Source organism: Cyrtonyx montezumae, unplaced genomic scaffold, assembly GCF_038088225.1.
Source record: "Cyrtonyx montezumae isolate F1298 unplaced genomic scaffold, pur_monq_1.0 scaffold_17, whole genome shotgun sequence".
NCBI lineage: Eukaryota > Metazoa > Chordata > Aves > Galliformes > Odontophoridae > Cyrtonyx > Cyrtonyx montezumae.
The window spans coordinates 35,214,951-35,227,702 of record NW_027071903.1 but is presented as its reverse complement, the minus strand read 5'-3'; the positions used below and the strand labels follow the sequence as shown (position 1 = coordinate 35,227,702).

Sequence of the window (12,752 nt, the reverse complement as noted above, 5' to 3'; positions counted from 1 at the left end):
CCAGCTTTACCTTTCTTTCCCCTTTCACTCCCACACCTCCTTTTTGCATATAGGGGGTGCAGAAAGCCACCAAGGTCACAAAGCCTGTCCAAGAAGGGCAACAAAGGAACGGAGCACAAGCCTTATAGGGAGCAGCTGAGGGAACTGGGGTTGTTCAGCCAGGAGGAGGCTCAGGGGAGAGCTTCAACTCTTAAAATCCCTGAAGGGAAGTTGTGAGATGGGGGTTGGCCTCTGCTCACAGGGAACAGCGATGAGAGGCGATGGCCTGAAGTTACACCAGGGGAGGTTTAGATTGGATATCATGAGACATTTCTTCCCCCAAAAGAGCAGTGACACGGGCTGCTCAGGGCAGTGGTGGGGTCACCGCCCCAAAACGTGGAGAGGTGGCACTGAGGGACATCAACAGCGAGCACGGTGGGGCGGATGGAGCTCGGGGATCTCAGAGGGCTTTCCCACTGCTCTGCCTACTAATTCTACGTCTCGACGCCAAAGGAAACCGCACATTTTTGCTCCAAAAGGGATTTGAGAACTCCCTCCTCCCAGAGCACCACCTCCGCTGCGGAGGAACGGCCGTTACCTCGCGGTACTCCCCGTTGCGGAATACCCTGTATCCATCGGGCGGGTGGATCTGCACCGTGCTCTCGTTGATCACCTCGATGCAGCACTCCTGGTCCGGGCGGCTCAGCGGCCGCACCCTGCAGTACACCTGCGTGGGGACACGGCCGTGAGTGAGGGCTGAGCCCCGGGAACAGCGCGGCCCCCCCCGGCCCGAGCAGCCACACTCACCCCCACAGGGTCCTTCGGGCCGGGGGGCGACGGTTTCTTCAGCGCCGGCTTCCGCGGGGTCTTTGCCCTACTGGGGGGAAGGAGAGAGGCGTGAGAGCGAACCGAACCGGGGCGATAGGCCGAGGGAGCGGGGACCGACTTACGCCGCCTTCATGGCGAGGGGACAGCGGTCAGGCCAGGAACCGAACCCCGCACTGCCTCAGCCGACGGCCGCGCGCCCGTTCGGTTTAAATCCAACCAATCAGCGAGCGCGGCCGCGTGACGTCACCGCCCGACGTTACGTCGCGAGAGGGAGGGGGGGAGGGCGCATCCGCCCGTGCCCGCCGCGGGGTGTAGGCCGCACGCCTTGCTACGGCAACGGCGCGGCGCCTGCAGACAGCGCCCCCTGCTGGCCGGGGGTGTGCAGTGCCGCTGTTGCCTGCGGGCAGAGCCCCGTCCCGCAGCTCCGATCAGGGATGGTAGGAAGCGATTTGCTGCAGGCAATAAATACCCTCTATCGCAACCTGTCCCGGAGCTTTTATTTCCAGAGGTGAATGGAGCGAGGTCCATCAAAGCGCTTCTCAATGCCCACCCCGTGTGAGCAGCACGCGTGGCACGGCGGTGTGCAAAGCGTGCTCGGGGCTGGGGTGCACGCCAACGTGTCATTGTCCCCCTGACAATTTCACAGCAGGAGGACCAGAGGGCTTCTCGGACTCAGAAGCTGAACGACCCAGCAAAAAGAAAAGTAATCAGAATGATGAAGGTGAAGCTGGCAGCGCCTGGCAGGCAGAGCCACGTTTCCTCCTGGTTGCATGCAGGCACAAGTTAAATAAGCTTTGCAATTATTAGCAATTATCTCCGAAGTGATTATTTCCACAGACAGAAACGCAACCGTCCAAATCAGGTTTGAATACATCAGTGCCACCGCTTTATTAGTTTCCTCTCTTAATGAAATAAAACCGTTGAATAAACAATTAGGTTCCAGTGCTTATAAATATTAATATCTTGGTCAGCTTTCAAAGGAAAGTTTGTTATCAGAAGACTTAGTAGCCCCATAATGTCTTTAACGAGCTGTTGTCACCCCAAAGTGCATCTCTTTACCCTGCGAGAGGTAATTACACACAAAACCACTCATACACCCGTATAGCTGCTGAGAGACAGTGCTCCACTGCATCACATGTGAGCTGTTGGGCAAAAGCAGCGTGGGGAAGCATCCTCAAAGCCCTGAAGGAGGAGAAGAGATCCCCTAAGGCTGCTTGATCCACGGAGCACCGAGGTGCCCTGGATATTTTCTTATCAGTAAGTGTAAGGCAGGCTCTGGTCCGCCCGGGCCTCGCATCGTTAGGCACTTGGGTGGAGTGTCAGGCAGATAGTTGGGGTTATACCTCCAGCACCAAGTTGGGTTCAGCCCCGGAACATGGTGTCTCACCCTGTGCCCACATCCTGCCATGGGGTTCTGCTGCTGACCGACATCATGGGATCACAGAACAGCAGGGTTGGAAGGGACCCCAAAGCCCACCCAGTTCCCACCTGCTGCCATGGAGGGGTTGAGCAGGTCACCAGGGTAGAACAGGTCACCCATCCATGGCCTTGGGCACCTCCAGACATGGGGCTGCTTCACTCTGGGCAGCAGTGCCAGTGCCTCACTGCTTCTGAGTAAAGGATTTCTCCGTAAGATCTGACCACACATCTCCTTTTTCAGTTTAAAACCATTCCCCCTGCCAGCAAGGACACCTACGAACCTATGAACCTATGACACTTGTGCCCAATCCGTAAGGCAGAACTGGTGAATGCCTCTTGCTCTAGAAAGCGTTGGCACTTAATCTCCTTTTTGCAGAAAAACGTTAAAGATGATTTTAAATATTTCCGGTGATGAAATATCAGCTCGAGTAAAAGCATTTCATAACCCATCCCCAGCCTGAAAGCCCTATGTACAAACACCAGTGCAATACGTCCCGCTCTTGAGGATTCACCAAGAAACATCTCTCTCATCGAGCGCAGCGAAGGACCGCCGTGTTCACCCCACGCATCAGCTCTCCAGGCCCTATCCTGTGCAGCAGAGAGCCAGAAACCCACATCCTACAGACCAGAGGTCCTACAGCCTGTGCAGCTTCTCCCTGTGCGAGGGCTCCGGTGCCCGGCGGAGCTGTGCAGAGCAGCGTGCGATGATGGCCAACCCAACGGCCACGCACGTGCCCATGGGTGCCAGTGCCTGCAGCAGCGACGGGGCCGGGAGCCGTGCCTGCCTCTCGCTCATGTCCATCAGGATGGCTTCCAGCTGGAAGTGCGTGCCCAGGATGCCGCAGACGTGGAACACCTGGTGGCTGTGCCCTGGGGGGGGGGGGAAGCCAAAAGCAAAAGTCGAGTTTTGTTCAAATGAAACCACGAGAGCCATCGCCTCCCGTGGTGGTGTTGATGATTCTTTGTTCTGCCTGACGAGGAAGTGGAGCTCAGCCTCCTGCTGCTTACCGATGTAGTCAAAGTGTCCCGGCGCGAGCCTCTCGGGCAGGTGGGTGGCGAAGATGAAGCAGGTGAGGAAGGCGAAGGCCGTGTGCCTGTGGTGGGCAGCGACTGCGGGATCCGCACAGCTCCGCGATGCACACAGGTAGAACTGAGGTGGTGGGACAGAGCGAGCTGCTTGGCCCCTTAGCATCACCAGCCCCATGCCAGCAGGACGCCCACCCCCATATATATTATCGTCCCTCCCAAGGCAAGCTGAGCCTCCAGCCTGTGACCATGACCTGGCGGCTTCCATGAGCGCTGCGCTTGGATGGGTGCAGGAAAAAATAACCTAATCTCTTTTCCTGCAGGAGTTTGTTTTTCTTTTTAAGAAAGGACGTGTTTTCCCAAGTGCTCACATCCTGAGCAGCCCCGCGCCGTGAGCGTACCCTGTAGAAGAGCGGGATGCTGTCGAAGAGGTACGGGTACACGAAGGCCAGCGTGCGGGACGCCTTGCTGAGCCGCGGCCGCTCCAGCTCCAGGAACCTGCAGGGAGCAGAGCAGCTGAGGCTGCAGCAGTGCTGGGGCCTACTGCTCACTGCTGCCATCATTACAGAGCTGCAGCTCGGTGCTCAGTGCCCTCATCCTCCTGCTAGGACTCCCAGACCAGGGGGAGGCCACCTCTCCAGCTGCCGTGTTAACATCCTCTGCGTAGGGCACACCAGGAAACAACTCTTTTTTTACACTCTCCTGATTTTTACTGCTGCTGCCCATCAGCAGCTGGAAATGGAGCTCGCTGGCAAACAACTACTGCCCCTGCTGTTGTTAACTGAGTATTCACCCTAGGTTTTTGATCCGAGTGTCAGGAGTTAGGATTGCAAGCAGAATGCACCGGCATTGCTTTGCGTCCTGCTGTGCTCTGGGCCCTGCCATGCTTTGTGGTAACACAGCTCTCAGACTGCAGTCACTGCTGTTTGTTAATTAAGCTGTATTGCAGCTCGTGCCTGAGAGGCATGGGACATCTCCGCGTGCTTCTGTCTCACACCCTGCCAAGGCTCTGCAATTGTCATTTTGGGGGATGCATGGAGAGAGTGAGTGAAATCTGAGAGTTAATTAATTTAACCAGTTGCTTTTTTTTATGGCATCACCCTTACAATTGATGCAGGAGCCTGCTGGTTATCGTCAGACCATATCTGAGGCGGAAAGCCTGTGTCTGGATGGGGAATGACATTCTGCATTGTGTTGCCCAGGAAATTAACACTGCTGAAGCACTGGAATGGCTGAAATCACACAGTAGCTGAAGAGACATCCCCCCCAAAATAAAGCAGCGGTGGAGCTCTCCTTGGCCGGGTCCGGACCTCACAGAACCTCCCGGTGCCAAAACGTGGGGAAGACAGCCAGGAACAGCACAGGGCCCCATTCACGGACGGGCACAGCTTCTGCTGCAGCGAGGAAGCACAGACAGGTTTGTCTGCCCCGTGCAGGAGACGCCAAACCCACAGGCATGAAAGGAGCCCTTGTAGGGCTGCTGCTCCCGCGGGGCGGCTCTCGGGGCCCCGCACAAAGGCCATGCACACTCACTGCACCCCACCCGCGTGCAGTTTTTCCATACAAATGGTCTGAATCTGCTGCACATCACCCACATGTACCTCTGCTCACGTGGTAAAACTGACCCGGGAGGGCTGCGATCCCTCCTTGCAGCTCTGTAACACGGGGATGCAGCCATGCACTGCGCAAAAATACCTCTTGGGCTTTTCTCCCCCTGCCTCGTTACAGCCAAAGCTCTATCGGTGACACTAATTAACGGTTATGCTGCAGCGATTGGGGAGGTACAGCGGAGGGCACGCACCTGGAGTGGCAGGCCAGGCTGGTGCTCAGCACCGTGTTGAACACCGCGATGGGGACGTAGCAGTGGTGGAAGATGCTTCCAACCCATTCTTCTGGGAACACATACGCTGAATACGCCATGGCCGAACCTGGAGGAGGATGGGAGGACCTGGTGAGGAGGTGCCCTCTGCCCAACGGGGGCTCTCCAAACCCCAAATCCCATCAGTGCTGCATGGCCACACCCCAAACCTTCCCATCCCCACAGAATTCCCTGCAGTTTCCTCACCGTGGAGCAAACCCCCCGACCTTACCCAAGCTGTACACGCTGAGTGCTGCGTAGTCGAAGAAGTAGCAGATGTGCCGGGCACGGGATGACATGGGGCTGAAGGTGTGGGCGCAGCTGGAGGCCAGCGGGTAGATGCAGCAGCTCAACAGGTAGGCGAGCAGCGGCCAGGCAGGGGGGTCCCGGCCCCCCGACCCCCTCAGCCGCCCCACCAGCATCCACACGAAGTACCTGTGAGCACAGGGTGAGCATCACGCCCGCTGCGTCCCCTCCCCCGACGCTGCGGTGACGGCCGTGACACGCACCATGCGGGGAGGAAGTGGGTCCAAATGTTGAGCGTTTCGTTGGTCATCTGGAAGGCACTGAGCAGGCAGTCAGCTGCGGAGATCCTGGGGGGGCGGTACCCGCAGAGGATGCCCTGCTCCTGGTACGCCTGTGGGGTGCACAGTGGTGGCAGAGAGTCTCCCAACGGGAGGTCCGGCTGCCAGCACCCTGGGTGAGGGTCCCACAGCCCTCCCGGCCCCAGGGGCTGGGGATGGGAGCTGTTCTCTGACCTTAGGTACTTGGTGGATGCTGAGCAGTCGGGGCAGCTTCAGGCTCAGCATTGCGCTGTCGGGACCGGGGCTCCGCGGGTCGGTGCCTCACATCCCTGCCCTGAGGGTGGCACCGGGAGCGGTGGGGATGTGGCTGCCCCGTGGCGATGGCTCTGAGCTCAGGACGGGTGGCCTGGGGGACACGAGCGCTGGTGGGGACGTGGTCTGCCATGCACCAGTGCCAAAGGTGTGGATGTAGGAGATGGAGGGTGGCACCCCCCGCAGTCAGCACGGGGCTTCGTGGGGTCCCCCACTGCCACTCATATGGGGACAGGGAGAAGTGGGGGATGTGGGGCTGTCCCCACCTGCACGCTGCGCATCGGACACCGGGAGCAATCCCGACCCCTCCAGCACTTACCGAACCGCACCGTCTCTCTGCTCCCTGCCTGCAGCACGGGGCTGTGGAGTAAAGGGGGAGAAAGGTGAATTCCCAGGGTGGAAAGCAGCAGAGCTGCGGGCAGCACCCTGCTACGTTCCCCGCTGCACCCACGCCTCCTCCTCGCCCTCCCCATAACCTCCCCGAGCTGCGGTTTGTCACACCTTGCTGCTGCACACAGCCCCACCAAAGCCCTTTGCTCCCTTCTCCTGGTGCTGTACACTGTGTACCCCCACCCTGCGGTGCCCTGCTCCCTGCACATGGGTCCTGGGGCTGGGAGGGTGCCCAGGAAGGGCAGCAGCCGGGAGATGGTTAAGAGGAGAAAAATTAACGAGGCGAGAGAGCAAAAAACCTGACGTGGAATGAAGTTGGAAATGACTTTAGTTAAAGATTAGACCCCAGTCGGGACCTTTCTCCTGGCTGTTGCACCAGCAGCATGCTGGCATTTGCATTCTCCACCAGCAAAGCCACGGAGCTCTGCCTGCTCCCATCCCCACTGTTAGGAACACAAATGAGGGCAACAATGGGACGGAACAAAAATACTTTTTCTTATCTTGGAGATAAGAAGGTGTGAGCCGCATGACGAGCTGGCTCCAGGCACGCGCTGGGCTGCAAATATGTGGGGGCAGCAGCTGGGTTTGCAGGAGTGCAGAACAGGGATGGGGATGGGGATGGGGGCAGGGATAGGAATGGAGAGAGGGATGGGGATGGGAATGCCCGCCCATGCATCCATGCATCTTGCCTGGCTAGAAGGAACAGTGCAGGGGTAGCACAGCACTACAAGGATTGCCCCATTGCATCTGTGACTTCTCTGGGTGGCATGGGGTGACAAAGTGACCTCAGAAATGAGCAAAAAACTGTGGGTGGCTGCAAAGCTTCCTGCTCCCAGGGGGGTCAGCTGGGGGTGACGTGGTGGGGACAGCGCCTGGGGACAGCCGGAGGGGCCGGGCCTCTCGCAGCAGGGAGCTCCCCGGCTGCAACAACCACTCTGTGTTTTTCCGAGCGAAATGAGTCACTGGGCTGAGGCCGCAGGAGCAGCAGGCACACCCTGCAGCCTTCCTGCTCCAAGGGCACGTTCGGTGAGACGAAGGCAGCGGGGCAGGGATGGGGGACATCACCCTGGTGGGAAGCGCGGACACGTGTTGAGCTGCGACCTCTGTGGCAGCAGGCTGCAAAGCCCGGAGGCGTGCTGCGAACACACCCTCCTCCTCCTCCTCCTCCTCCTCCTCTCCCTATTCCTCCTCCTCCTCTTCCTCCCCATCGCCACGGCCGCGCGCGGCCCCAACGCGTTCCCCCATCGGTGCGTGGGCTCAGGACCCGCGTGTGTCAGTGGAGGGGGAGGTATTTTAGCTGTTAATCGTTAACTTGGACGGCTTGCTTAGAGCAGGACCGGCTGCGGCGTGGAGCCGGGGCTGTGCAGGGGCTGCTGCGCACACCCGAGCTGAGCTGGGTACCCACAGCTCTTCACCGAGAGAGGAGTCCCAACATCCCCGTGCACGTACCCCCACGTCTCCCAGCCTCGCACAGCAGCAGCACAGCAGCACAGCAGCCCTTGGGACGGCAGCACAAAGCGCAGCAGCGGAGCAGGGCGAAGCGAGAGTGCCGTACTTACACAGCGGCCGGGCGCGGGGCTGGGCGATGCCGTGCTGGTGCCGAGCTGATGCTCATCTGTGTACAAACAGAGCCCGCATGGCCCAGCGATGGAGCTGCGAGGGAGGGGATGGTGGGACGGGACGGGGCCGCCTGGGGACGGTCCCCGCTGGGCTCGGGAAGGACGCGGGGAGGTCAGCGAGCTCGGTTGGGTCGGAGCCAAGGAGCGCTGGCCGGGTGCGAGGGGAATGGGAAACAAAATAAAACCCTACGACAACAACAAGAACAAAAACCCCAACACACACCACCGGAAATCGCCGCAGCCGAACTCTCCGATCGGCTTCAGCCAGGCTGGGGAGGAAGCAGGAAAAATGCGAGCTGCCAGGCTTCTCCCTGCAGCTCCAACACCGGAAAAGAGCAGAAAGTTGCTCAACTGTCTCCAAGGAGACTGCAAAAGTGCAAAGCGCAGTGTAGGGAGGGAGGTGCCGCTGCCCAGAGGTGTCCTCGCATCGCTCTCCCGGGGCCGCTCCGGGACCCCGCGCGTTCCCCCTGCTCCCTACGCGGCTCTGCGGGGCTCACAGCGTTTTTGGAGGACTGGGAGCCACTGGAGAGCACTGTGTGGCCATTACTGTAAAGAGACAAAGGAATGGCATGCGGACGTACCCACAGCCATTCCCCTCAGCACCGCATCCAGACCTAAAGCACCGTTCACACAGGGCGGGGAGAACTAATGCTCATCTCAAACCCGTTCAGCCCAGCCAGCACCGGGTGAGCCATCCCAACGCTCCAAACCCCACGGTTGGGTTTGCTTTGGGAGCACAGGGCGGGTGCAGAGGTGGCTGGGCCGGGTGCTCACACCTGCATCCAGCTGTGGGTGCTCACACTCCTTGCTGACCCCACTGCCTGGTGTGCCACCGTTCCCAACGCACTGCTGGCACTCAGTGTGCACTTTGGACCATGAAAAGAGGCACTCCTGCTTCTTTTTTTCCCCTGCACCGTCTCCCGGTTGCTGCTCCGAGGTGTCCCCCGTGCCCCTGTCACCTTTTGGGACTGCTCAGAAGGGCGATGCCCTCACCCCGCAGTGCTCCAGGCACACAGAGTCGCTGTCCCTGAGGTGACACCGTTGTGCCCTGCAAAGATGGGGATGCAGACATCTCCTACTCACCACTCTCCTGCACGGCAGCTCCTTCCTGCCAGCACTATAACCCGACAGTTCTCCTTATGGTGCCGGCCCCACACCCACAGCACAGCAAAACCTCCCAGCAGCAACCGGTGCGGTCAGTTGGAAACCAGTGGAAGCTCCCCAGCTCTAAAAGGTGTTTAACGAGCTCAGGCACAACCCCCGTGACATTGTTTGCAGCTAAATAGGAATGGAGCTGACACACAGCCACGCACACAGGACAGCACGGGGATCTGGAAAGAGCTCCGAGTGGGTCGGCCATGGGCTGCTGCTGCCCCTTATCCCTGGAGTTAAACCAGCAGGAGAAGGCATTTGCAGTGGGAAAGATAGAGGCTGCAGGATAAAGGTCACAAAGCAAGGGACAAGGACAGGGCACTTGGTGACACACACATCTGTGGGGATGTGCACCCACCCCAGCTGTGCACAACCCCGGCGTGCACCAACACCTCCCAGCTGTGCACACCCCCACAGCTGTGCAGCCCCTCCAGAAGTGCCCCAGCCCCCTTGCAGACGTGCACAGCCCCCAGCAGCCACTCCCAGGCAGTGCAGCCCTGCTGCTTGTGGAGCCACCGAGACAGAAGTGGTTAATATTTAATGCAGCCCCAAGCCTGCAAGTTTCATCACATTTAACTCATCGCCGTGGTGTGCCTTGAGTTGCACCCTGCAAACCCTGGATCCTGCCCAGGGATGGGGCAAAACGATGGGAGCAAAAGTTGGGGATGTGCTGGCATAAAAACCCATCCCATGGGCCATTGTGCCCAGTACATCTGGCTCGGCCCTGCCACGCACAGAGGGCTCAGAGTATTACAGAGCTCAGGGCTCCACATCCACAGTTAATGCGCTGTGAGCAGCTCAGCCCCTGGGCAGGGGGAGGTGGCAGCTCCCCACCAGCTGCCCCTGCTGACAGCACCTCCATCAGAGGGAGAACATGAAGATCCAGCAGCACAGCACGGGGTTAATGGGATCGCACCAATCCGCAGTGGCACATGGGATAAAGAGAGGATTTCCATAAGGAGGCCTCTTTATGCTGAAATTAATGGGTTAGCGTTCCCCACCCAAGCAATGCCATATGGATTTTGTGTTATTTTCCCTCTGGTAATGGGCTTTGCAGAAGCAAATCTGTTTAGGTGCTCCCTGCACACACGTGCCCTCAGTTCCTGGGTTGGAAGGCAGCGGGGGCAGTGCTGGAGCCAGGAGCATCCCCAGGGCCTTGGATTGCACAGATCCCAACTCTGCAGGCTGCTAGGACATGTCAACTTTGGAGAGCAGCTGCGACTCTCCCATTAAAAAGCCCAAGGTGCTCTACCCACCGTGCTCCGGCCCTGCAGGGTGAAGCCCTGGCACTGGGGAAGGCGATGGAGAAGCATTGCATGGGTGCAGGAAAGCCAGCCCTGCATCACTCCAGGGCATGAGGAAAGCACTTCTGGGCTGCACCCAGAAGCGGGGCTGCACACAGGATGCTTTCCCACTCCTGTGGCTATTATCAGCACCACACTGTGCTCATCCCTCAGCTAAACCACCCCAGAGCCATTCAGCAAAATGCTTCAAGGCCATCCCACGAGAGGAGCTGTTCAGACACTCCCTGCCCTGATGGTGAGCGCACCAGGATGGCTCTCATCCTTCACACTTTGCCACAGCAAACGTGAGCCACGTGTGACACGCTGCCACACAGAGCTTGGCACCTGGACTGCCCCTTCCCACGGAGGGCTTCAGCAGAGTGCAGACACTGCTGCTCAGCATTCAGGAAGTGCAGCACATACACGGGAGCCATCAGTCACCCTGGGCAGATGGTAAACGCATCTCCTTCCAACACAAACTGAGCAGCAAACATTCAGAACCATCACCAAGACAACGTCTTTAAGTCCTCCTCCATTCCCCAGTTCAAACCAACTGCAAAGGGAATCCCGAAATAACACGAGCACTCGATGTTTACCTTAAGATTAAAAAAAAAAAAAATTTATTTTACAATCTTATAAAGCAGCTTTACATTGAGCACAAACATTGATCCATGTACTTCGTATATAAACATAGTAGAACCTTTCCCTCTGCAAAAAGTCACGTCTCGCCGTATATAAAACTAACATGTGCACATTGTGCTTAAACTGCAAAGTCTGTACAGCTTTACAAAGGACCACCCTTTACAAGAGCATCCTGTAAACAATTTATTGCATATTTAACACATGGTGTATACCCCACATGTAAGAATGTAGAAAAAATAAAAGTACAATTACAAGGTGGAGGAAAATAGCAGCTTTCGGTGAATGTCTTGCACAATGGCTGAGAAAACAGCACGGCCACACGTGGACAGTTGTGCTTGTGTGTACACCACGCCCCACAGGAGCCCCACAGGAAGCTTGAACTGAGCATCTTCCCTATGACTTCGGTCGTGTGGACCACTGAAAAAGCGCAGGAATAAAAGTGAAGTGACTTCAGCTGAGCGATGGGCACTGATGCCCGACCACGCTCCCCCAGTGCATGTTTGGAGGACATAGGATCACAGAATGGAAAGGGTTGGAAGGGATCTAGAGATCATCGAGTCCGACCCCCGGAGGAACCCTCACACCAACTGCCATCGGCCCCACAGCCCCCGGGGGTGTGAACAGAAATGCAGGGGGAGGGGATTTAGGATGCGGTGTGCTGAGCACGGTGCCATCACCACCAACACCCCGGGGCTGACCCACCCGAACACCACCATCACTGCCATTTTCAACCCGATATTGAAAACAAGAAGAAAAATAATTACAAAAAATAATAAAATAGGACACGGTGGGCTCGGAAAGGCACCGGCACCGAGCTGCGCCCCGAACATCTCTCTTGGTTCCCCCAAATCCAAAATGGGCAAAGACAGAGGGGGTGTGCAGGGGGAGGTGCTTCTGCTTGCAGCGAGCACCGGGTGCTGGAAGGAAGCACGCTGTTTGGGTCGTTCTCTCTGTGCACAAGTGTGTAAAAAAAAAATAATAAAACCAAAAATAGAAATATCACCCTAAAAAATAAAAATCACCTCTGCTAACTTTGGTATTGAGATTTCTCCTGCGACGTCTGTTCTTGGTGTTATCTGATATGATCGCACAGCACGTGTCGGCAGGGATCAAGTAAATACAAAGTCGCTTCAGATGTCTGTGAGGAAGAGAGAAAGCACTGAAAGGGAGAAAGAAAAAAGGGAAGAAGGGGGAGGGGAAAAGGAAAAAGGAAGGAAAAACAAAGGAAAAGAAGGATAAAGGTGAAAGGGGAAAAAAAAGGAAAGAAAAAGGAAAAGAAGAAAAAAGCAAAGAGGGGGAAAAAAGGGGGAAACGTAAAGCAAGAGGCACACCATGCTGGTGCCCTCCCTGCAGTCTGAACCAGCTCTGCCCGCCATAGGGCAGCCCCACAGTGCTATGTGACCCCATCACACCGGGACACATCAGCAGCTTTCGTGCCTGGGATGGCAGAGCAGAGCCCACGACGCCTGCGCAGAGCTGACGAGCTGTGCTACCAAACCAAAGCACTGCCATCTGGTGATGCACTCAGTCGCTTTTACCCTTCTGGATCCACCAGAAACCTCCACGCTGTGAAGGCAGACCAACGGGGTGGGGGTGGGCTCACGACAACAATGTGCAGACCACCTCTGCCAGCACAGTGGAAGCGTTTGGGCTCTGTTTGGTGACCACACACCACCGCGGTGTCGGGCAGCAGAGGCCGAGCCCTGTTAAAGCACAGAGC

At 57.6% G+C, this 12,752-nt stretch overlaps 1 protein-coding gene across 1 annotated transcript; it reads right to left on the bottom strand.

The window, feature by feature from the left end:
* Positions 1 to 2,771: 2,771 nt before the first annotated feature.
* PAQR5 (progestin and adipoQ receptor family member 5) lies at positions 2,772 to 6,333 on the bottom strand. Its single transcript, XM_065734340.1, has 8 exons — positions 6,266 to 6,333; positions 5,869 to 6,040; positions 5,620 to 5,747; positions 5,343 to 5,545; positions 5,054 to 5,180; positions 3,654 to 3,750; positions 3,235 to 3,376; positions 2,772 to 3,096 (listed from the first exon to the last, which is right to left on the bottom strand). The coding sequence occupies exons 2-8, from the start codon at positions 5,917 to 5,919 to the stop codon at positions 2,861 to 2,863; spliced, it is 984 nt and encodes a 327-aa protein (XP_065590412.1). The 5' UTR covers positions 5,920 to 6,040; positions 6,266 to 6,333; the 3' UTR covers positions 2,772 to 2,860.
* Positions 6,334 to 12,752: the final 6,419 nt, after the last annotated feature.